The following is a 21,652-nucleotide window of genomic DNA, read 5'->3' as shown; positions in this document are numbered from 1 at the left end:
GACATAAGTTTTTTGTTTGTCCAAAAAAGACATATATAGGGCATTCGGGTCTTCGGGTCGGGTTCGGGCCGGTTCCTTTCGGATCCAGGTCTTTCGGGTCCTAAATATTTAGACCCAATAGGTACTTAGAAATTTTCGGTTCGGGTTCGGGTCAGTTCTTCTCGGGTCTGGGTTGGTTCAGGTCTATAATTAAAATACCCATAAAATACCCGTAATTTTTCGGGTCCATATCGGGTCCGGGTCGGGTTCGGGTATTTGGGATGTGAAAAGGACATGACATACCCAACTTCATCAAATTTAGTTGATATTTGTCATATATATCTAAAATTTTACAAAATAATTAAAATGAAACTATTAATAACTAAAATAAAATATTTTTAAACTCTAAATTTTACATTTTAAAACTTCATATTACTTAAAAATGTTAAAAAATTATAACAAATATTGTTAACAAAATATATTTCAACTAAATCATAAAATAATATATATAAAATAGAACACAAAAATATCATAGTTTTAGATATACATATTTTTAAGTCGGGTACAAATCGGTTCTTATCGGGTCGGGTCTATTCGGATCGGGTTTTTTCGGGTCCGGATCTATTCGGGTCTGTTCCTTTCGGTTCCGGTTATTTCGGGTAAAAGAAATTTAGATCCAAAAGATACATGTAAATTTTCGGTTCGGTTCCGGTTCGGGTTTTCGGGTTGAGGTTAAAATGCCCAAGCCTATATAGTAGGGGACTCTTATGGTAGTAATTGCGAACATCTCTCTTTTTCTCTTTGTGTGCACAGTTTGCTTGCATGCCGCCTTAGGCACATTTCTCTTTCTTAGTTTCATGTTTTAGGGACTATGGGCTAACGATTGATTGTTCCTAATGATTCAAAAGCCTATATACTCAGGATATACCATGATCTTAAGTTGATCCAACCCTTCCGTGGGCAACATCATCAGTCCCAAGTTACTTGGGACTAATGAACCTAAGTTCAAAATGTAAAACTCACTTAAAATACCGAAAACACCATCAGAAAATTCCAAACGCAAATTAATTCGTAAACTCGAGCAAGCATCCTTTCAGTTCTTTCAACCCCCAACACAATGAACATCTCTTCCTTTATATGTTTTATACATAACCAACATATAGCTTGCAACAACTTTCAGATATTTTGGCAAGAATGGGAAGATCAATCTCTCCTGCGAGCTAGTCCCCTCTTTGATGCTGATGCCAGTAAGCTTTCATTTGTGTGGTGGCTATATAGAACAGTGTGTGTGTGTGTGTGAGTTAGATCCCTAATACTCGTCTTTGTTTTATACCATTTTCTTGCAAATGAATCGGTTAAGATATGTAATTCCGAGTATTATATAGGGCTCCTTAAAATTTGGGAGAGATCACTCGAGCAAGTTTCTTCTGCATATGAGGCAAGGGGACGTTTAAAACGAGGAAGCTGTGAACACATTCCCTAAATCAACATGGACTAACTGGTTTTACTGTTTCCGGTTTAGTAGTCGCTGAGTACTAATTTTCCTTTCAAGTTTATTTTTTTGTAATTGTTTATCCAAAAATCAAATTAATTCATATACTGGTTTTTGAGTACTAAGACTTCTAAATTCGTCTGATTAATACTTGGTTTTATACATGTTAATTGTTTCCTACCAATTTATAAACCTGTTAAATCCTTCTTACATTACATATGTAATAATTAAATGAAATTATGTAAGAACAAGTTATATTCTAAGTAAATGTTCTTAGCATCTCCTGTTGTAAATTTGTTAATCACATAAATCATAATGTTCTTTGTATAAAGCAAAACAATGTGCAATGGAATCTTATTTGAGATAATTGGCATAATTAATTAATTATAAACAGTATTAGTGATATTGATACACATCACCCATCATATAACAGTGTCAACTGGCAAGCGCACCTCCACAACAGACCAATGACATGCGACTTCGCAGGTCACCGTTCACTCATATTTACTGAGCGAATAAAATCACGTCACCGCCTGTAACTCTAACGATAACCATGATAATCAGGACAAAGAACATTATAGTATTAGACATTAGCTTATACGATTCGATCCTTCGTGTTGGTCCCGAAGCAAGAAAAAAAAAGATTGTAATTCCGATTTTATCCTTTTAGAGAGAGACAAAAAGGTGAAGGCGTTTTTCCTTCTTCTCTCGTTCCTTCCTCCATTTTCTACGAAATCAATCATCGATCAAAGTGATTCAATCGAGGAACAGAAACTATGGAATGGAATGTGAATCGATGGATTTGGTGATGGTGATGACGCGATCTTCGTCTCGGTGATCGAGATTTGGAAGCTCAGATTTGGTTTGGATATTTTTATTTTATTTTTTTCAATCAACGCAAAAGAAAGAAACATGAACGGTGGTGGTGGTGGTGGTGACGGTGCTGCTTCTAGTGGTGGTGGTCCTCCTCCGCCTTTAGAGTGGAGATTCTCTCAGGTCTTCGGCGAGCGAACCGCTGGAGAAGAAGTCCAGGAAGGTAATACTTTGCGTGAGGAGATTTGTTTTAGATCCGGAGGGTGTTTTGATGACTTAAGGATTTGATTTGTGGTTTGGATCTGATCTGCCTGCTTAGTGTGTGTCGTTGATGAATCTATGTGACTTGTGTTCTGAGTGTTTTTAGATTTGTACTGTTAGTTGTGTGACTTAGGAGGTGTAATCTAAGCTAGCTAGAAGCTTCTCTTTGTTTAATGACATAGCCATGGCTACTGTGTTTCCACTGATTAGGAAGCGTATGATGAATTGTGTGTCGTGCGAGAAGTGATGAAGTGTTGTCAATTGTTCATGCATTGAATTGAATTTGTAAGATTGAGTTGATAAGATTACTAGTGTAACGAGGTGGTTTTATTCACTTTCAGTATGATACTAATTTAATCTGCCGTGTCTCTCAACGTTTCTCATGTTATTGTACCAACTTTTCTTCACTTGTTTACTATCATTATGTAATGGAGAAGATTATTCTAGCTGCAGTTTATGGTTTTTAATGTGTTTAGCTCCTACAGTTTAGTGATGAATTCTTTATGTAACGATTCTGTTTGCACACATTTGTTCCAGTTGACATCATTTCAGCCATTGAATTTGATAAGAGTGGAGACCATCTTGCAACTGGTGACCGTGGGGGTCGAGTAGTTCTTTTTGAGAGGACTGATAACAAAGATGTACGTTCCTTTTTCTTCTGTAAGATTGACTTTAATCGTAAAAATGTCTTGTGTTGTGTTGTAATGCATTCTTGTGCGGTGTTATTTTTCAGAATGGTGGGTCCAGGAGAGATGCTGAGCAGATGGACTACACAGTTAGGCACCCTGAGTTTCGATATAAAACAGAGTTTCAGAGTCATGAACCAGAGGTACATATTTACAACCATGTTCATTCACTTATGAATATTTCTGTTGCTAGTGATGCAAAACAATCTCGGTCTTCTATCTCTTTCAGTTTGACTATCTCAAGAGTTTGGAAATAGAGGAGAAAATCAACAAAATCAGGTGGTGTCAGCCAGCTAACGGTGCATTGTTTCTGCTTTCCACAAATGATAAAACCATCAAATATTGGAAGGTGCGACATTTGAATGGCCTTTTAGCTTGTTTCGGAATATTTTAGGTGTCGCATGCGAAAGTGGTCTAGAAACTGGTTTGTTATGCTCCGTAAAAAACAAAAAGATGAAAGAGTTTTTGACGTCCTTACTCATTTTTGATCGAGCAGGTACAAGAGAAGAAGATCAAGAAAATTAGTGAAATGAATATTGATCCGTCGAAAACTCCAGGTCAACCGAGTTCAAGTAGCCCTCCTCCAGTAGTTGCTAATGGAGTACATGCTGATCCAGCGCATGACTACCTGAGCAAATTTTCCTTCCCTCCAGGAGGCCTCCCATCTCTGCGTTTGCCTGTGGTAGTTGTACTTAAACGCAGTATTATTTTGAAAGTTTTTAGTTTCAGGATTTGAAAAACTATATGCATATTTATATCCAGCATGTCTACTATATTATTTTTGCTGAATGCCTTTAGCTTGATTCCAGTATAAAGAGTTGATCCAGTGATCTATTTGATTGCTTTGTACTTTGAGACTGGAAGGTGTGCATGTTTTCCTACTACTTGAGTTGTGAAATGTAGGGAGTTTACTAGCTGCCATCTTTCCTTATGTTGTAACTAAAGCTCAGTACAAATTTGTGACATGCATTAGTCAATTGATACTTCGCTTGGAATAATGGGTCGTTCTGCATATCTAGGTGACTAGCCTGGAGACAAGCCTTGTGGCAAGATGCCGAAGAGTGTATGCTCATGCACATGATTACCATATTAATTCAATCTCAAACAGCAGGTATTCTTTTTCCTAAGTTTTTATATGTTTCACTCGTGATATGTTTATAACCACATTTTTACTGTCTTTCTCCTTGATTTTCCATCTCAGTAAATATTTAAATACACTTTTAGAATTTTATTATACATGTCTTTTCACGTCTTGTTGTGCTACCATTCTCATTAACGAATTTAGTTGATATTAAATTTCACAACTAGTACGTACATGCCTTACAGTGCATTGTTTTCTCCATTGCACTGATGTATGTTTTTCTAAACTTTGAAGCGATGGAGAAACCTTCATTTCTGCCGATGATCTGCGCGTAAATCTCTGGAATTTGGAAATCAGCAACCAGAGCTTCAACATTGTTGATGTTAAGCCTACAAACATGGAGGACTTAACTGGTATGCTTCCTTCCCTTTTTATCAGTTATGTTTTGTATTGTCTTATTTTCACGTATATGTTTTCACCTCCATATTTTGAAATTCTCTTATTTTCACGTTTACTATATAAGATATATGCTCGTCGAGCATGTTTTGAATACTACATGGTGTCTGCAGAGGTTATTACATCTGCTGAGTTTCATCCAATCCATTGTAATATGCTCGCATATAGCAGCTCAAAAGGCTCCATCCGTTTGATTGATATGAGGCAATCAGCTCTGTGTGATTCTCATACTAAATTGTAAGTTCTGTTATCCTCATCCTTCATCGAAAAGGGTAAAATTCTAAATAAGAAGGGATATAAATAAGTAGACAAGTCTCATATCTTGTCAGAAATGACTTGCAAGTGAAGATTATTAGACTAAAGTTTCAGACCACTGACCTTTGCTACTTCATATCTTAGGTTTGAAGAACCGGAAGCGCCTGGTTCCAGATCATTTTTCACAGAGATAATTGCCTCCATTTCAGATATTAAATTTTCAAAAGATGGGAGATACATACTTAGCCGCGATTACATGACCCTCAAGGTTTGGAAATCATCTGATTCACATTTTCTAATTTTTGGCCAACATAAGTGTAACCTTTAGTAGTTTCTGATATTTGCCCTTTCTGACGTTTCAGCTGTGGGACATAAACATGGATTCTGGTCCGGTTGCATCTTATCAGGTTCATGAACATCTGAGACCCAAGGTAAGCGCTTCTATCTGTGGGCATCTCTTACTTGATGATTATTTCTTGAAAACTAACCACATTATGTTTTTACCGCGTTTGCAGCTATGCGATCTATATGAAAATGACTCCATCTTTGATAAATTCGAGTGTTGCCTAAGTGGTGATGGATTGAGGGTAGCAACAGGCTCTTACAGGTTCTTGCTTGCTTGTGTTTTGGTCAATTCCAATACTATTCTATCTTATATAAGGGATGAAGAAATGACTAAACTTATTGTGCTTGAAACCAGCAATCTATTCCGTGTATTTGGAGCGTCTCAAGGAAGTACTGAAGCTGCAACTTTGGAAGCTAGCAAAAACCCTATGAGGTAAATAAAAAAAACAGAGAACATTGATAGTTTAACCCCAAGTTATAGATTTATGTTGATCAATTGCAATTTTTTGCATCCATTGATTATATTAGGAGGCAAATCCAGACACCTGCAAGACCTTCCAGAACTATTAGCAGCATGACACGTATGGTTAGACGAGGTTAGTTGGTAGTAGTTACAATCTACTCATTCAAAGCTTTTACTGTCTTCTTCTGTAGTGAAAAATTGTGTTTGGACGCAGGATCAGAGAGTCCAGGAGCAGAGGCGAATGGGAACGGATATGACTTCACAAATAAGTTGCTGCACATGGCTTGGCACCCAACAGAGAACTCAATTGCTTGTGCAGCAGCGAACAGCTTGTACATGTACTATGCATGAACTGGTGAGAGAGATGGAAGAAAAAAACATGGAACCAGCTTGCTCCAATTTAACTTTCCTTTCATTTTTCCAGACTCTCTCTCGCTCTTTTTTAGCTCTACCAAAGTGATTATGTAACCAGAAAAAAGGTGTAGTAGTAACAGAGTTATGCTGTGACCAAGACCAAAGCCTGACCAGTCACTGCAACGCTGTCCATGGAAGAAGAAACAGTATAATCTTTCAGGAGTTAGACGGTAAAAATTGTTGGGTTGGGGAAGTAAAGGAGAAATCTTTTTTACCATAAGGGTAATTTTCTGAAATATCTGAACCACCCTTCCTACTTAGGTTGTCCTCTTTCTTTTAGCTTCGATTCTATTACTCTTTTAAGAAGAAACAGCTTATGTTGTGTGGGATTTTTTTTTTCAAGTATGAGACGTTGGGAAGGGTCTGTGTTGCAATTTGTTAATTGATTCTTTTGTCATATCTTTTTCTTCTTGAACACTCCGTATGCTCTCTATATGTCTCTCTTTTCAATTGTATTTCCAGACACCCTTTTGTAATTTTTACTGCTACCCACAATAAAAAATTACTTGTATCCTCAAATCCTCATATCCTCAATGTTGAGAACAGTATCATCTTTGACTACATATTATCACGATCTGCCATTGTCATTGCTGATTATTGAGCTTAGTAGATGATAAACACAGAACTCTAATTATACTAAAAATGGCTTCAAGTATAGAGGATAATATGGAGAATATATATATCCATAACATAATATGGCCATGCGACGTTAGACAGAACTGTGGTTTTATGTTATAAGATAATGAAATTTAAACCATTCAACTAGCTTGGAAACTCGGGAGCATCTGTTTTTCGAATGCGTCTACCTCATCGGAGGTCTGGTCACTCTTAATGTCTGGTCTGTTGCAGGCAAATTTCACTACAAGATGGTCGGAATTAATGGACCTGAGTATGGACACTAATCAAGGTCTACTTGAGACTTTCCTCACAAGGTACACCATCCAAGCCACAATATACTCACTGTGGAAAGAAAGGAATGATATGAGACATGGGGCTACTACACCTATTACAGCAGTAACACTTGCGAGAATGGTGGATCGACAAGTTCGGGATCGATGCTTAGCTTTTCGCCAACAGGGAAACTTCAAACTGACAGCAGGTCTATATATATCTGTGGCTTGCCACAAGATGACACACAATTTTCTATCATTTACATAGAAGTTCCATAGTTTTTTAAAAAAAACTGATGCACTAGTTGTAAGAATGTTATTTATTTTTTTGAATAAATTTAACATATATTCAAAAAAAAAAAAAACCATTCAACTAGTTGTTCTAGAGTGACGAATCGTCCCTACTATGGATTTTCGTGGCTCTACAGATTTACAACTAAAAAAATACTTCCTTTGATATTACAATAGTTGTCTAATATTACAATAGTTGTCTAAAGACGTGAGGAAGAGGAATAAAAGAACAATGTTTTGATGGGGATCTTTCTGATATAGTCAGATAAATTCCAGATATATTATGAATATTTTATAAATAGAGATATACACATACAGTGTTGTGTTGTCATACTAAGACTTGGTGATCGGCTGAAATTGCTTTCAATTTTAGAAAAAAAATAATTGAAGAAATCAAATGGATGAATATTGATTGAAAGATGTGGCCACCAAAGAAATATGATGATCCTTAACTCAAAGAATATTCCTTTCAACTTTCCTCCTCAACTCGCTAGTGCCTTCTGATGCAATCCCCACATGTATTTCACACTTTAAATTTTGATAAATGCTACGTTTTAAGGTTTAGTCCAACCGAGTGATAGGTTTGTGGCCTTAGCTTTGTCGACAAAGCGTGTAACCTATTAGATAAAACCACTAACCATGCATAATTTTTGTTTCATTCGAACAAAATTATTCTCCCTATAAAAGAATGTGATGCCGAAAACACGAAATAAAATGTAATTTAATTGAGAAATATCATAAGCTAATATACATAAGCAAGAGCAAATGTGTCACTCGGTAGTAAAATATCATCCATATATATCCCATGCAAAAGGAAGAAAGAAATCAAAATATATTGCGTTTGAGTAATAGAATAACCGTTTGAAGAAAAAAAATCAATATACATTGCGTATACTTTTTTTTGGTTTAGTATTTTTTCAAGACAAAATCTTTTTTTATTTGGTAAGAATTTATTCTAATAAATAAATAAAAAATTGGAACGGATTAATAGGTGGAATATTCTTTTATCTCATTCACGTGTCTTCTCAGCTGCCTAAAATCCCACTTTAAACAAACTATTAACAAGCCAAACTGAGTTAAATAATAATAATACCCCAGAAAATAAACCAAGAGGCGTCAAACACCGTCGGATCAGCACACCTAGTCAACATCTGACCAAAACCATCATTAGATCCAACGGTTTAAAAAAAATAAGAACCAAATACCAATTCTTTCTTAGCATACTCTCAAAGTAATATTCCAATGGCATCTTCTGAAAAAGTCCATATTCGTTTCTCTCTTCTCCACTTGTATATAAACCACATTCATCTCCTCCACATTCATTATAATAATCACACAGATACCTAACAAACTTTAAGGTTTCCCGCAAGAGTCTTTCTCTGTTTTGTCGGAACAATGGCTAACAAGAACAACATTGTCATCGTATTCGATTTCGACAAGACGATCATCGACGTGGACAGTGATAACTGGGTCGTCGATGAGCTTGGCTTCACCGAGTTGTTCGAACAGCTTCTCCCCACAATGCCTTGGAACTCTCTCATGGTTTGTTCATCATCCATCTCTCTCTCTTCTCTGTTAGGGCTTTTTTTCCGTGTTCGTCAAGATTCTCGAAATTTAAGCTAAAACATATTTGTCTTTTTTTTACGTAACAGGATCGGATGATGAAGGAGCTTCATGATCATGGTAAAACCATTGAAGAAATCAAACAAGTATTGAGAAGGATCCCTATTCATCCTCGTGTCATCCCTGCCATCAAGTCCGCTCATGCTTTAGGGTAAATCAAAATTTTAAATTAATTTATTTGATTAGAGATTTTTTATTTATTAAAGATTAAGACTTATAGTAATGAATAATCCATTATAATCCTGGTAATATTTCAGGTGCGAGCTGAGAATAGTGAGTGATGCCAACACGTTCTTCATCGAAACCATTGTTGAACATCTCGGGATTAGTGAGTATTTCTCAGAGATTAACACAAACCCTGGACTTGTAGATGAACAAGGAAGGTTAAGAATCTCTCCTTACAATGACTTCACCAAATCTTCCCATGGTTGCTCTCGTTGCCCTCCTAACATGTGCAAGGTATACATGAATTTTTTGTTATATATACTATCAACACATGTCATATGCTGAATCTATAGGGATTCGGGTTTGTGTTTCTACTGTTATAATTAATAATTTTATTTTATAATTGTAATAGAGTTTGATTATTGAGAGGATTCAAGCTTCTTTTACCAAAGAAGGAAAGAATATGAAGATGATCTACCTAGGAGATGGTGCTGGTGATTATTGTCCTAGTCTTAGACTCAAAGCTGAAGATTACATGATGCCAAGGAAGAATTTTCCGGTTTGGGATTTGATTAGTCAAAATCCGGCATTGGTTAAGGCCACGGTTAGAGATTGGACCGATGGTGAAGCTATGGAGAGGATATTAATGGGACTTATCAACGAGATTATGGAGATGGAGAAGATGGTGAGCTCTGATCATTGCAAGACATCTGTTGGGATTGTTCATGAACCTTTGTTGCCTCTTTCTCTTCCGGTTCCTCTACATCTCGTCAAGTGACTGATGAAGAGAACAAAATAATCGAAGATTTTTTTTTGTTTCGAAATATAATAATATTCATAATGTAATCGAGAAAAAATGTATAAGATATATACACCTAAAGTTAATTATAGTGAATCATGCACGTAAGTGTGTTATTTTTGATTCTCAAGTGATGTAATGCAAGTAATTTTATTTGCAAGCTTAAGACCATCATTAACCCCAACCTCTTAACTGAGATTCTTAATTTCGGATAAGAAACGGTTCTTAACCGAAAATTATCTAAAAAAAAAACCAATAAAGTGTCAAATCATGAATTAAAAACCTCTGCTAAAAAATCGGAGTTAATCATGTCCTAACGGGGCTTGCTTCGGAATCTTAATATTAGTTTTATATTTATGGTGGAGATCATCATTCTCTAAGCCCAAAATATATAGTGGGGTTAGTTACATTTTATACCAAATCACAGAACAAAAAACGTTCCAAGGATGGAGAAATCTTGAACCTATGAGAAGAAAAAAAAAAGAAATATCAAAGATGATGGTTATGGAAATATTATTAAAAAGGTAGATATATAATAAATAATTAAGTTTATTTAAAATATTAAAAAAGATTAAACTATATTGATAAATGGATAGAAGATTAGAGAATATCATGAAAACAGTGAATGAATGTTGAAATTAACAACGAGATTTTCATAACTATTTTGTAATGACCCACCACTCCCACCATCTCCACTATCTCCACCATCTCCACTTCTTTCTCCAACCCCACCACTTCCACCTTCTCTTCCACCATCTCCACCTTCTTCCCCACCATCTCCATCTTCTTTAAAGCTTGAGAAAGAGAGAGAGAAAGAGAGAGAGAAGAAGGAGAAGAAGGAAGAAAGCTCACCTGAGCTCGTCGCCGGAGCAACCGTGCGCCGTGACCACGTTCAGCTTGCCACCACCGATAAACACCCTAGGTAATCGCCGGAAACCGCATTCCTTAAGCTCAGTTTCGTTTCCGTTTAGTAAATCGCCCATAACTTCCTAACCGTGATGAATCTCGTGAATCCAAGACTACCATCGTGTTTCTCTCGTCGAGACGAATCCGTAGCCACCAAAAACGCCTCAATCGGAGTCCGGACGAAGCCGCACGCGCCTCCGGAAGTTTCGCCTCTGCGCGCGCGTGAGGTACACGCGCCGCCGCCGGAAAACGTCGCCACCGCCGGACCACCGTCCCCCGCCGCCGGAATATCCGCCGTCGTCGCCGTTGACCGTCGCCGGTAACTCGCCGGTGACTCGGTCAACTCGTCCGAGTCAACTCAGTGAGTCAACTCGGTTGACTCGGTTAAACGATCGGTTAGCCGGTTTAAATTGATTTCGGTTCGGTTAGGGTAAACCGGTCGGTTAGGACAAATTGATTTCTGGTCAAGGGTTGACCGGATTGACCTTTGACCAGCGAGTTGACTTTTCCGTAAATATCCGTTTTAAACCGTTCGAAAGGCGTTCTGACTCGAAATTTCGATCTGATTTCAGATTTGGAGTCCATTTGAGCAGCTGGAGGTCATATATACCACTTCTCTTCATTGCTAAGGTGAGGGCTATTTCGTTAAATCCCGAGCTAGTTTAGTACTACCATTATGGAAAGTTTAGTTTCGAAACATGATCCGTCTTTGTGAATCGAGTCTATTTGAGAGTCTTGCTTGTTCATTATTGATATTGATTGTTAACTGGAATTAGGATAATAGAGGATTCAACGATTGTGTGAAATGATTGATGCTAAGAACTGCTATATATATGTATATACATAGTTATGAGTAGGGACTATGTGATGAGGGCGTGAGTTCAGAGATGTCTGAGCTTCGACGCTACGGTGTGGTATGGGCGTGAGTTCAGAGACGTTTGAGCTTCGACGCTACTGTTTGGGGCGTGGTGCAGAGACGTTTGCATTCGACGCTACGATGGGCGGGGGTACAGAGACAGACTGTACTAGCGACGCTTCGAGTATATGTATATATCCTTATGAGGAGATGCGTGGTGCAGAGAGTAGCTATGTATTATAAGCGCATGAGTTGTAACGGCTAGTCCTCTAGCCGAATATTGATTGTTATGTGTGGTGTAATAGGCACCGTGTTTGTTTCATGCTAGAGCTAGGCCTACATTTTAGTAGTGCTATGAACTCAGTCTGTGGTTTGCGGTTTAGCATCCCATACCTCGCTGGGCAACTCCCCTGTTGCTCACCCCTCCTTCTTCCCCCTTTCAGGTGAGACCGACGAGCAGGAGTGATTATCGGACCGGTGCTATTGGGCTTTTGGGTTTCTATCGTTTTTACCGCTTTTATCTTTATCGGGCCTTTAGGCCTTTGGACTTTTATCGTTTATGTTATTCCTATTTCAGACTTTCGGTTTATGTCGTATTTTATATTTCGGATGTTATCGATGTTGGACTTTTAGGCCTTTTGGTATCGTATTGACTTTTATATTATGATATGAAAATTATTATTATTTGAGTTGTATTATTATTTTATTTCCACTTTTATCAATTTATTATATTTCGAAAGTGGCGGGTGCCACATTTTGGTATCAGAGCTATTTACTTATCGTAACATTTTATTATGTAAATCGGGGTGTCAGAGTGAAATTCTTTTTGGGCCAAAGACACAATCGAGTGAGTGTGACATACCAAGCAAAATATATATTTGGTTTGTTGTTCCAAACCTTAAATTTATTTGGACTGGTCAGGGTGGTCCGGTCACCTAAGTAAGTTACCAGTAAGCAGTAAAAAGCGTTTTAACTTTTTTACTCCTAGTATAAAAATCGATAAACCCTAAACCCAAAAGAGCTTTTAAACGGCGTTAGGTAAAGTTGTTTCCCCCAACGAAAATCTCCGTCGTCCTCTTCGATATCTCACCGCCTCTCCTCGAAACCCTAATATCGGCGGCAATCATCAATCTGACGATTCAAACGCAGTGAAGCAAAAGCGAGAACTCTCAGATGGCTCCAAACTCCAAAGCAGTGTCGAAGAGGCACAGACCACACGAGAAATACGATAAGAAACGGGAGACGAAGAAGGCTAAACTTGTTGAGAAGGAAGCTGTTACCAATCATCCAACAGAGGAGGATGATCTAGGTAATGTTTTAGCTCTTGCAAGTAGTAGTTCCATATGATGTCAACAACTCAAAATCAACTATTCTGAGTATTTTGTATTTGTAGATTCATCTGAAGAAGAAGAAGATCCTATTGAGGACGAACCGGAAGCAGTTGTTTACAGAAAACCGACGACTTACGATAATTTGCTGGCGTCTCTCGGTTCATCTAACAAAGCCGTTGCTGATATGAACAAAAGAAGGTGCCTTTATATCAAACTCTTAAGCTGTTTGGTTGATTTGGTACTATTTGGTTTAAGTGAATATATCTAGTTTCGAGGTTCGAAGCAATTACATTCCACATTCTTGTTCCGCTCTACTGTAGTACTCGTTTAAAGTTTTTATCTTTAAAATATGGACTTCGAAATCCTTTCGCAGGCAGAGAGAGGAGGAAGGTAAAAGCGACACAGAAGGAGATGATGATGACAGTGGGTCTGAGGATCAAATCTCTACAGACGGAGAAGATGATGAGATTCAAGGTGATTTTTCTTCCTTGTATTGAAAATTATTGGTGGCTTACTGGTTTCTCTCATTTATGCCTGTAAACGTGAATATTGTTTCAACTCACTTGTAGTTTACTCATCTTTTGGCAAATTGATCTCAGTCATCCTTCTCTTTGTCTTGTTAAATAAAGGGGACGATCAAGGTCTTACTGAGAACACAGAGAAGGAGAACAATGATAATCATAGCGAGGAAGAAGATTCTGACCGTTATGAAACGGACGAGGAGCTTGAGTTGAGTACCAATGGCCAACCGTTAGTAGATGCTTCTTCATCTGCTAGGTAAACTTAATTTTAGATTGTGGTTTCTCTAAAAGTTTCTTAGATTTTGGTGTCCTGTTTTAATCCAATGCAATTTTAAATTTCATACGTTTGTTGTTTTTTTCAGTGCATTTAACGAGCACCTTAGTCACATATTATCAAGTGAAGAATTGAAAACCTTACCCGAAGGCAAGTGGAAATTTAAATGGGAAGCACCGGCCATCGACATGCCAAATTGCAGGTGGAAAGGAACTAGACATAATTTCCTCGATGTATGTGTTCACAGAAAGATATGTTTGCAGTATTCGTCTTCCTAACTTTTGAGTTATCAGTAGCACTAAAATCTTATTTTGCAGGCTGTTCAGAGTGATGCACCTTATGGCCTCAAGCCGAAGTTATTTAAGCACTGGCTTCAATTATACCAGAAATCTGGTGGGAAGGATTTTGACTCATCTAAAAGAAGAAGATTCTTCTCCATTTGTACGTATTATATTCTGGGAATCACCTTTTCTAATTTTTATTCATTTGTACTGTATATCTTTCTTGTTGTTTTTATGGCTCTGTCGTTGATTATAGTATTTGATTTTCCAGGCAACAGCTACCTGGATATTTTGCATTGTAACAAGAGACCATTTTACAATAAAGGCCGTGAAGAAGACTCAAGTGCCATGGACGCTTATCTTATGCATTCTGTGCGTGCATACTTGTTTCATTTTTCTAAAGATTATTTTATGAGGTTTCTGTTGCTTTTAATTCCACGTAACATTTCTCCAAGTTTTATTGAAGTCAGTTTGTCTGATGCAGCTGAATCACATTTTTAAAACGAGAGATCTTGTGAAGAAGAATGAAAGTAAAATTGCGAAGCATCGAGAGACGTCTGAAGAGGAAATTCTTTCTGATGATGGATTCCTTGACCAAGGATTTACTCGTCCAAAGGTGACCCCTTCTCTTTTCCTTCTGCAGATGCTTTGTGTGTGTATATATGTTGTTGCTCGTATTTGACAGTTGGCCTTTCGTTTCTTGTATATCCAGGTATTGATTCTACTACCGATGAGGAGTATTGCCTTTCGCGTTGTTAAGAGACTCATACAACTAACTCCAGAATCTCAAAGGGTACATAAATTATGAAATTTAGTTCTTTGTTTTTAACTGACACCTGCTATGTGACTATGTTGCGTTATTCTATGATACTTGACATCTCATGGATGCGTACGAGCTTGATTTTCAGCATATGATGTAAAAAGAATTGAGTTATTTTGTTTGTGTACGGTGTACGGGGTAAATTAAGATTGCTCTGCATTAATATTTTCTCGGTTGCTGATTATGTCTTGAGTTGCCTATGTTCTCTTCAAATATCGTTCATTGATTTCAGGTTAATGTAGAACACCTTGACCGGTTTAATGCTGAGTTTGGATGTGAAGACGAATCTGATGACGATGATGAGAAGACATCCAAAAATGGAAAGTCGACAACCCACAAGTCTTCAAAACCTTCTGATTGGCAAGCCCTTTTTGGTGAGAAGAACAGTGATGATGAGTTTATGTTAGGCATTAAGCATACAAGGTATATCCTTACATCATCCTTAACATTGCAGTGCGTTCTCCTGTTTGTAAATAATTTGGTAGGTGCCTGAGACTTGAATTTTCTTGTTGATTCCAGGAAGAGCATTAGACTGTATGGTGACTTCTATTCCTCGGACATGATTATTGCTTCCCCTCTCAAGTTACATATGGTAGGTACCTTTACCTATCTTATTGTAAGATGACTTACTAGTGTAAATCTTCTTGATTCAATCTCTTTATCATTTTTTACTCTTTCTAGGCAATTGGTCAAGCAGAAGAAAACAAGGAAAGGGATGTTGATTATCTGTCCTCCATTGAGGTATTTTCGTTTATCACTGCGTGGAGAACATATATTATATAGATAGCAGACGATTGATGCCAATATTTTTCAGTAACATAGTCTACTATTGTTTTATCTCTTAAACCTGGTCTATGATGGCCTGTAGTTGCAAATATTTGAAATCGTATCCTGTATCTCCTTATTGAACTTACTAATATTTCTTTAATTTCCATGTGGATAGGTTTTGATTATTGATCATGCAGATATAATATCTATGCAGGTAGGTTTTGTGGTAAATGTATAGATTTTGCAAAGGTGGAGTATTATGTCTTCATTCCTTAAGTGCTTTATTATAATGTTTCAGAATTGGTCGTTCCTTGCTACAGTCGTCGACCACATAAATAGATTGCCAACAAAGCAACATGGTACCAATGTCATGCGGATCCGGCCGTTGTATGTAGTTCTTCCGACTTCAAGTTTTTTCTCTCTAATACGGTTTTTGTGTCGCAGAGCCCAAATCTGGCAGAATCTTAAATAATATTGTCCTATGTTCAGGTATTTGGACGGACAGGCACGGTTCTATCGACAGTCGATAATTCTAAGTTCCTATTTAACTCCAGGTATTGCTCTGCCCACTGTGAAAGAAGGCAGTGGTGATTATTGAAGTTTCAAAACTCTTACTAACCCAAAGAATATTTAATCTCAGAGATGAATGGTCTATTCAATCGCCAATGCTTGAACTATAAAGGAAGGGTAGGCATTCGTTTTCATGCATCTCCGGTATCTTTCCGTTGCTAGTGTTATGAGGGTATTAGATGATTAAAGACTACTACTACGATTTGAATTGAATTATCAAGTCTTTTCAAACAAAGATTGTAGATATTTATTAACTTGTCTTTCAGTTTTAGCTTTGAATTAAAAATGTCACATCACACTTTTTAGATGAATCAATGCAGATAAAGCTGGCGTGTGAATACAAAGGTGTTCTCGAGAAAGTGTTGCTCCCTGTCCGTCAGGTATAATATCATCTTGCTTAAATATAAAGGTTCTAGACATCTTATCTCTTTATTTCTGTGTTGCAGATTTATGAAAGATTTGATGCAGACTCCATGACCCAAGCAGACAACGCCCGCCTTGAATATTTTACCAAAAAGGTCTAGCTTTTAATTTGCTTATTAACTAATTTTTCATGGATATATTAAAGGGATGATATTGTGCATTGCCGCATTTCTTTGTTCAGTTTTTGTTTTTATACCACTGAAAGTAGGGTCACTACACAGACTATACTTGTATTTTTGTGTTGAATCCTAAATACAATATCTTCTGATTATGTTCTGTTTGGTTCAGATATTCCCAAAGATCAAAGATTCTGTTCAGGTACTCTCATCATTCAAAGGCTGACCTAGTTTAAATTACAGTTGGTCAGAACAAAGACCTTGTTCTTATCACTTAAATTTGGGAGCCTGATTGTCGTATTTTAATCCTGTTTGTAGGGAGGAGTCATGATCTTTATTCCTTCTTACTACGATTTCGTCAGGGTTAGAAACTATCTGAAGTCGCAGAATGCCTCTTTCTGTCTTCTTGGAGAGTGAGACCATTTCCTTCCCTGTACTGAAGTTGCTGTTTCATTGTTATCTGGATTTCTTTCATCGGATGGTAGCCTAATCCTGACTCTTGTTTTCAGCTATACAAAGAATGCGGATATATCCCGTGCACGAGAATGGTTTTTCGCAGGGAGCCGAAAGATCATGCTTTACACTGAGAGGGCATACTTCTATCGTAGATACAAGGTTTTTTTCTTCTCCTCAATATATATATCTTTGATCTCTGATTACGTTCTATGATACGAATTCAATTCTGATCAATGTTGGCTTATGGTGTTTCAGATCCGTGGCATAAAGAACTTGATATTCTATTCTCTTCCGGAGCGAAAGGAGTTCTACCCTGAGGTAAGAGCATGTTAATCGAACTAGTAGCAACACAACTCTTATCAGGAGAAAGACAGTCGGATGCTCATCATTGTAGCTTTAACTGCAGATAATGAACATGCTTGATGAAGGATCGTATGACATGATGTCCACTGCACTTTTTTCTCGTTTTGATCTGCTCAAGGTACTTTCACAATTCTCATTTCCAATCATGTGATGCTTTTTTACACACTGAGAGTCATACCTAGTCGTCTTCTATCACTCCATTGATTTCAAATAGTACTAGTTCCTCAACTAGAACTAGGAAGTGGTATTATGCATAACAATGCTTAGAGGTCTATCACAGATGAATTTTATGAAGTCTGGTTCTGTCTTTTCTTATGTAAAACTCTTAGCTGGTTTGTTTTCAGTTTCTGAGATATAGTGTTTTTTACCCTGATAAGAGTCGGCTCTTTCAGTAGCACCAATGTGATGAGTGAGTTGTAATGAGAAGTATTGTGATGTTATATGCAACAGATGGAAAGGATCGTTGGGACTGCTTACGCAAATAGAATGATCAGTTCTGATAAGAGCATCTTTGCTTTCTGTTAAGGAGTCGAGAATGTTCAAGCACCCCCAAGCCTTTTTTTTGTTCACTTAAAAATTCAAATGGTTTGTTGGCATAAACACAAATGTTGCTATTTAATATTTATTTTAGTTTTGATTCTATGGTCAGATATACAGTGAACCGATTTAAACCGATTCTATTCTGTTTACACCGATTTTATAATCAATATTACCGCTCCTTTATTTACATATAAACTTTTTAAATTTGAGGTTAAATGGTGAGAAGAAACGAAGTAATAATCTCGGAATTAAAATTTTAAACTCGAAAAATAGGTTCAGTTAATGAAGTGTTAAAGGTATAATTAAACAATTAATCAAATCTTAAGACAGTATTAATAGTTGGTTTTACGCATTAACGTCAGAAAGTGCAGTGATCCTTCAAGACCTGTCTCGCGAGATCAAATACAGATTGTGAGCAGCCTCTTTACGTAGGTCACAATTAACAGGTTTACGCTCTTCTGCAACATCTGAATCTTCATTAGGAAGTTTCAGCATTGGATTATGCTTTCTCATAAACCGCTACAACCTTCTCGTATCATGAAGCACAAGTCCTCCGTGATGAACAACGTTATCTTGAGTCGGAAACCGAGAGCTAAGGTGATTAAAGCAGCTCCGGAAAAAGAAGATGAAGTAAGGTGAAACTTTATACTACTTTTTAAACCGTGAGCGGAAACAAATCGCGTATAGAAAGCTCTCTAACGTCGAATGATATAGTTACTTGCATTTACTAATCAATCACACAGGGGTTTCGTGGTGTAGTTGGTTATCACGTCAGTCTAACACACTGAAGGTCTCCAGTTCGAACCTGGACGAAGCCATTATTTTGTTTTCTTTATTACGAAAATACTCAAATTTCGTATTAAAAATTATATTAATCGCCGTTGCCGGGCATCGAACCCGGGTCACCCGGGTGACAGGCGGGAATACTTACCACTATACTACAACGACTTGTTGATTGTTATCAGAATTTTATCAATTTGTACGAGAGTTTCCTTCTCTAAGACCAGCATTAACGCTGATCCTTCGTAGAGTTAAAAAAGTGATTTAAATAAAAGGAAAAGAAAATAAAACAGGAGTTATCGATCCTTAATTAGAGAGTTTGGTTACCGATTATAACTGGAGTTTTATACACATGTGTCCCCATTCTGTGTTATTTTTTTTTTAATTTTTCTTTCTTTCGTTCTTTCTTCTCTCCTCTCACTTCTTGTCTTCTAGTGTTCTCCGTCCAAAGAAAGTCGAAACCGACGATTGATCCAAACCCACCACCGATCTTCCACACAGATCCTCCACACCGATCCTCCATACTGATCCTCCACACCGATCCTCCATACTGATCATCCGTCTCGCGTTCGTTTTCGTCTTCTCCTCTTCTCCGTGACGGAGGAGGGATCGAAACCCATCACGAAGACGACGATTCTCCCGCTCTTCATGGCGTCTCCTCCGTCTTCTCCACCGATCGAAACCCATCACCAAGGATAACGCTTCTTTTGTTCCGTCACAAGAAGGTTCCAATCCCACCACAGACGACGTCTCTCTCTCTGTCCTGAAGGCGCCTCCTCCGTCGCTTCTCGTGTTCTCCGGCAGAAGAACGATGCAAACCCACCACGGACGACGACTGACTCGGTCCTCATGGCGTCTCCTCCGACTCTCAGTCCTCACGGCTTCTCCTCCGACGAGTGTCTCGGTCCTCACTGAGATCACTTCCCAAGTAATTAACTTTCTCACTTCATTCATCTTAATTAGTGTTATAAAGATTATTTAGCTAGCTTAAGGATCAAGTCTTGGCTATGTTTTTTAGCTTAGGCTCTGTATTTAAGTTTGTCTCATATCAGTGGTTAGCAATAACATAAGTGAGTGTGTTGAAGTTGGATCATGGTCTAAGTTCATTGCGTTTGCTCATTTTGACAGAGTTGAGGCGATGTGAACAGGTTTACACATCCAGTTCTTGCATTAACCAAACACAACTTGAGATTGTCGTTGAGGTTAGTGTGCAAAACTTGTCATTTTCTTCCTATTTGCTTATTTGCTTTCGCTGGGTAGTAGTTAGTTTAATCAATGGTTGTGATGAATGCTGGTTAGTGAAACTTCAAGTTGTAATGAATGTTTCTGATAGTAGTTAGCTTAATGAATGTTATTTTTTTAAATGCTTCTGATAGTTGTTAGCTTAATGAATGCTTGTTAGAGATAGGTAATAAATAAGTTAGATATGTGTCTGCTCAGCTTTACTCTTCTCAAAGAGTAAAGACAATGAAAAGAACCGTAACCACATCCAACATCCTTCTCTTTATTTCTTCTTTCTCGCTTAACTCTTTTCATCTATAAAAGCAGGAATTATTTTTCTCTTCCTTTTCACCATCACATTCCTTCCGTTCTTATCATAATCACGAACTCTCATCATCACATTTCTTCCGTTCTTATCATAATCACAAAAACGTTACACTCTACTCTCATCATCACATTTCATTGTTTTTTTATCTTGTCTTACATTGATCACCAAAAAAATAAAGTTTTTCCTCATCCTTCAAGTTATAAAGTCTTCTCTTCGACCACAAATTTTTCACGTTCACAAAAAAAAGAAAAAAAAAATCTATGGCTTCTTCTTCACATAACACTTCTGAGGGAGTAGATGATTTTGATCAATATTTTGATCAATATTGCGATCAATATTTTGATCAATATTTTGATCAATATTTTGATCAAACGTTCGAGGATATGTGCATAAATCATGGTGATCATGGTGATCAATATTGCGATCAATATTTTTTTATCTTTCAAAAAAAAAAAATTAAGAACCCCTAACTAAGAAACTACCATTGGAGCACACATTTCTAATAGTTTCTTAGCTAAAGTTTTTAAGTAAAAAAGGTACAATCAATTAATTAAAAAAACATTAAGAAACTCTCTTGGGGTTGTAGGGTTAAAGTTGCTCTAAGGTTCTCTGTTCTGTATGTGGTTGTTGTTGTTGATGATAATGGGGGCTTTTCATATTTGTAAATGAGCTGAAGAAGTATTTATGTGTATATGGTGACATAACTGAGCATCAGACTATGTACGACCACCACCACAGTGGAAGGTCAAGAGGGTTTGGTTTTGTTACCTTTCTGGCTGAAGGTTCGGTTGACAGACTTTTCTCTGATGGAAAGGTTAATGAGCTCGGTGAAAGACAGGTGAGGTAACCCTCTCTTTTACTTTTGTTTCCGAATTTAAGCTAAAGAACCGTAGCAAAGTTATCTCAAGCACTTGCAATGACTGATTAGGTCGCAGGAAAAAGGACTCACGAACCAAAGAGAACCGGAAGAGATAACAGTTTTAACTCCTACGGTGCTAGTGGCAAGTATGATCAGGAAGGTTGTTATGATCGGAAAGCAAATGAAGATTACAATATGTGAGGGGGACCTGCTTGATACCAAGTTT

At 37.4% G+C, this 21,652-nt stretch overlaps 3 protein-coding genes and 1 non-coding gene across 5 annotated transcripts; all 4 read left to right on the top strand.

Annotated features, from left to right (window-relative positions):
- Window positions 1-2,079: 2,079 nt before the first annotated feature.
- Window positions 2,080-6,646, top strand: LOC106358582 (serine/threonine protein phosphatase 2A 55 kDa regulatory subunit B beta isoform). Of its 2 annotated transcripts, XM_048766432.1 has the most exons (15): window positions 2,080-2,507; window positions 3,083-3,186; window positions 3,279-3,374; window positions 3,461-3,580; window positions 3,728-3,913; window positions 4,251-4,342; window positions 4,607-4,725; window positions 4,882-5,005; window positions 5,168-5,291; window positions 5,386-5,454; window positions 5,539-5,630; window positions 5,724-5,801; window positions 5,897-5,964; window positions 6,046-6,186; window positions 6,256-6,646. In XM_048766432.1, the coding sequence occupies exons 1-14, from the start codon at window positions 2,384-2,386 to the stop codon at window positions 6,180-6,182; spliced, it is 1,533 nt and encodes a 510-aa protein (XP_048622389.1). In that variant the 5' UTR covers window positions 2,080-2,383; the 3' UTR covers window positions 6,183-6,186; window positions 6,256-6,646. The 2 variants fall into 2 exon arrangements, with proteins under 2 accessions (XP_048622389.1, XP_013653860.2); XM_013798406.3 differs by having other exon boundaries at window positions 6,046-6,646.
- Window positions 6,647-8,728: 2,082 nt separating this feature from the next.
- Window positions 8,729-10,138, top strand: LOC106356588 (inorganic pyrophosphatase 2). Its single transcript, XM_013796321.3, has 4 exons — window positions 8,729-8,968; window positions 9,079-9,200; window positions 9,307-9,508; window positions 9,627-10,138. Exons 1-4 carry the CDS (start codon window positions 8,822-8,824, stop codon window positions 9,990-9,992), a joined length of 837 nt encoding a protein of 278 aa, XP_013651775.2. The 5' UTR covers window positions 8,729-8,821; the 3' UTR covers window positions 9,993-10,138.
- Window positions 10,139-12,588: 2,450 nt separating this feature from the next.
- On the top strand, window positions 12,589-18,421 carry LOC106358581 (U3 small nucleolar RNA-associated protein 25). The gene is made up of 24 exons (XM_013798403.3): window positions 12,589-13,084; window positions 13,169-13,304; window positions 13,480-13,580; window positions 13,736-13,883; window positions 13,990-14,134; window positions 14,219-14,342; window positions 14,454-14,554; window positions 14,667-14,798; window positions 14,895-14,975; window positions 15,235-15,425; window positions 15,522-15,594; window positions 15,684-15,743; window positions 15,946-15,984; window positions 16,069-16,157; window positions 16,260-16,324; window positions 16,411-16,457; window positions 16,661-16,720; window positions 16,787-16,858; window positions 17,052-17,081; window positions 17,198-17,292; window positions 17,389-17,494; window positions 17,591-17,653; window positions 17,742-17,816; window positions 18,149-18,421. Exons 1-24 carry the CDS (start codon window positions 12,949-12,951, stop codon window positions 18,221-18,223), a joined length of 2,244 nt encoding a protein of 747 aa, XP_013653857.2. The 5' UTR covers window positions 12,589-12,948; the 3' UTR covers window positions 18,224-18,421.
- Window positions 18,422-18,982: 561 nt separating this feature from the next.
- Window positions 18,983-19,056, top strand: TRNAV-AAC. The gene has a single exon. It is a non-coding gene; the product is annotated as a tRNA-Val (tRNA).
- Window positions 19,057-21,652: the final 2,596 nt, after the last annotated feature.

Source organism: Brassica napus, chromosome C8, assembly GCF_020379485.1.
Source record: "Brassica napus cultivar Da-Ae chromosome C8, Da-Ae, whole genome shotgun sequence".
NCBI classification, from domain to species: Eukaryota; Viridiplantae; Streptophyta; class Magnoliopsida; order Brassicales; family Brassicaceae; genus Brassica; species Brassica napus.
This window is presented reverse-complemented; position numbering and strand designations above follow the sequence as displayed.

Excerpts from the sequence above, each read along its gene's own strand:
- LOC106356588 (XM_013796321.3), top strand. The coding sequence starts at position 8,822 with ATGGCTAACAAGAACAACATTGTCATCGTATTCGATTTCGACAAGACG. Across the intron at positions 8,969-9,078 it reads TGCCTTGGAACTCTCTCATG|GATCGGATGATGAAGGAGCT; the intron begins GTTTGTTCATCA and ends TTTACGTAACAG. Across the intron at positions 9,509-9,626 it reads GCCCTCCTAACATGTGCAAG|AGTTTGATTATTGAGAGGAT; the intron begins GTATACATGAAT and ends TAATTGTAATAG.
- LOC106358582 (XM_048766432.1), top strand. The coding sequence starts at position 2,384 with ATGAACGGTGGTGGTGGTGGTGGTGACGGTGCTGCTTCTAGTGGTGGT. Across the intron at positions 2,508-3,082 it reads TGGAGAAGAAGTCCAGGAAG|TTGACATCATTTCAGCCATT; the intron begins GTAATACTTTGC and ends CATTTGTTCCAG. Across the intron at positions 4,726-4,881 it reads AAACATGGAGGACTTAACTG|AGGTTATTACATCTGCTGAG; the intron begins GTATGCTTCCTT and ends TGGTGTCTGCAG.
- LOC106358581 (XM_013798403.3), top strand. The coding sequence starts at position 12,949 with ATGGCTCCAAACTCCAAAGCAGTGTCGAAGAGGCACAGACCACACGAG. Across the intron at positions 13,085-13,168 it reads AACAGAGGAGGATGATCTAG|ATTCATCTGAAGAAGAAGAA; the intron begins GTAATGTTTTAG and ends TTGTATTTGTAG. Across the intron at positions 16,158-16,259 it reads GTCATGCGGATCCGGCCGTT|GTATTTGGACGGACAGGCAC; the intron begins GTATGTAGTTCT and ends TCCTATGTTCAG.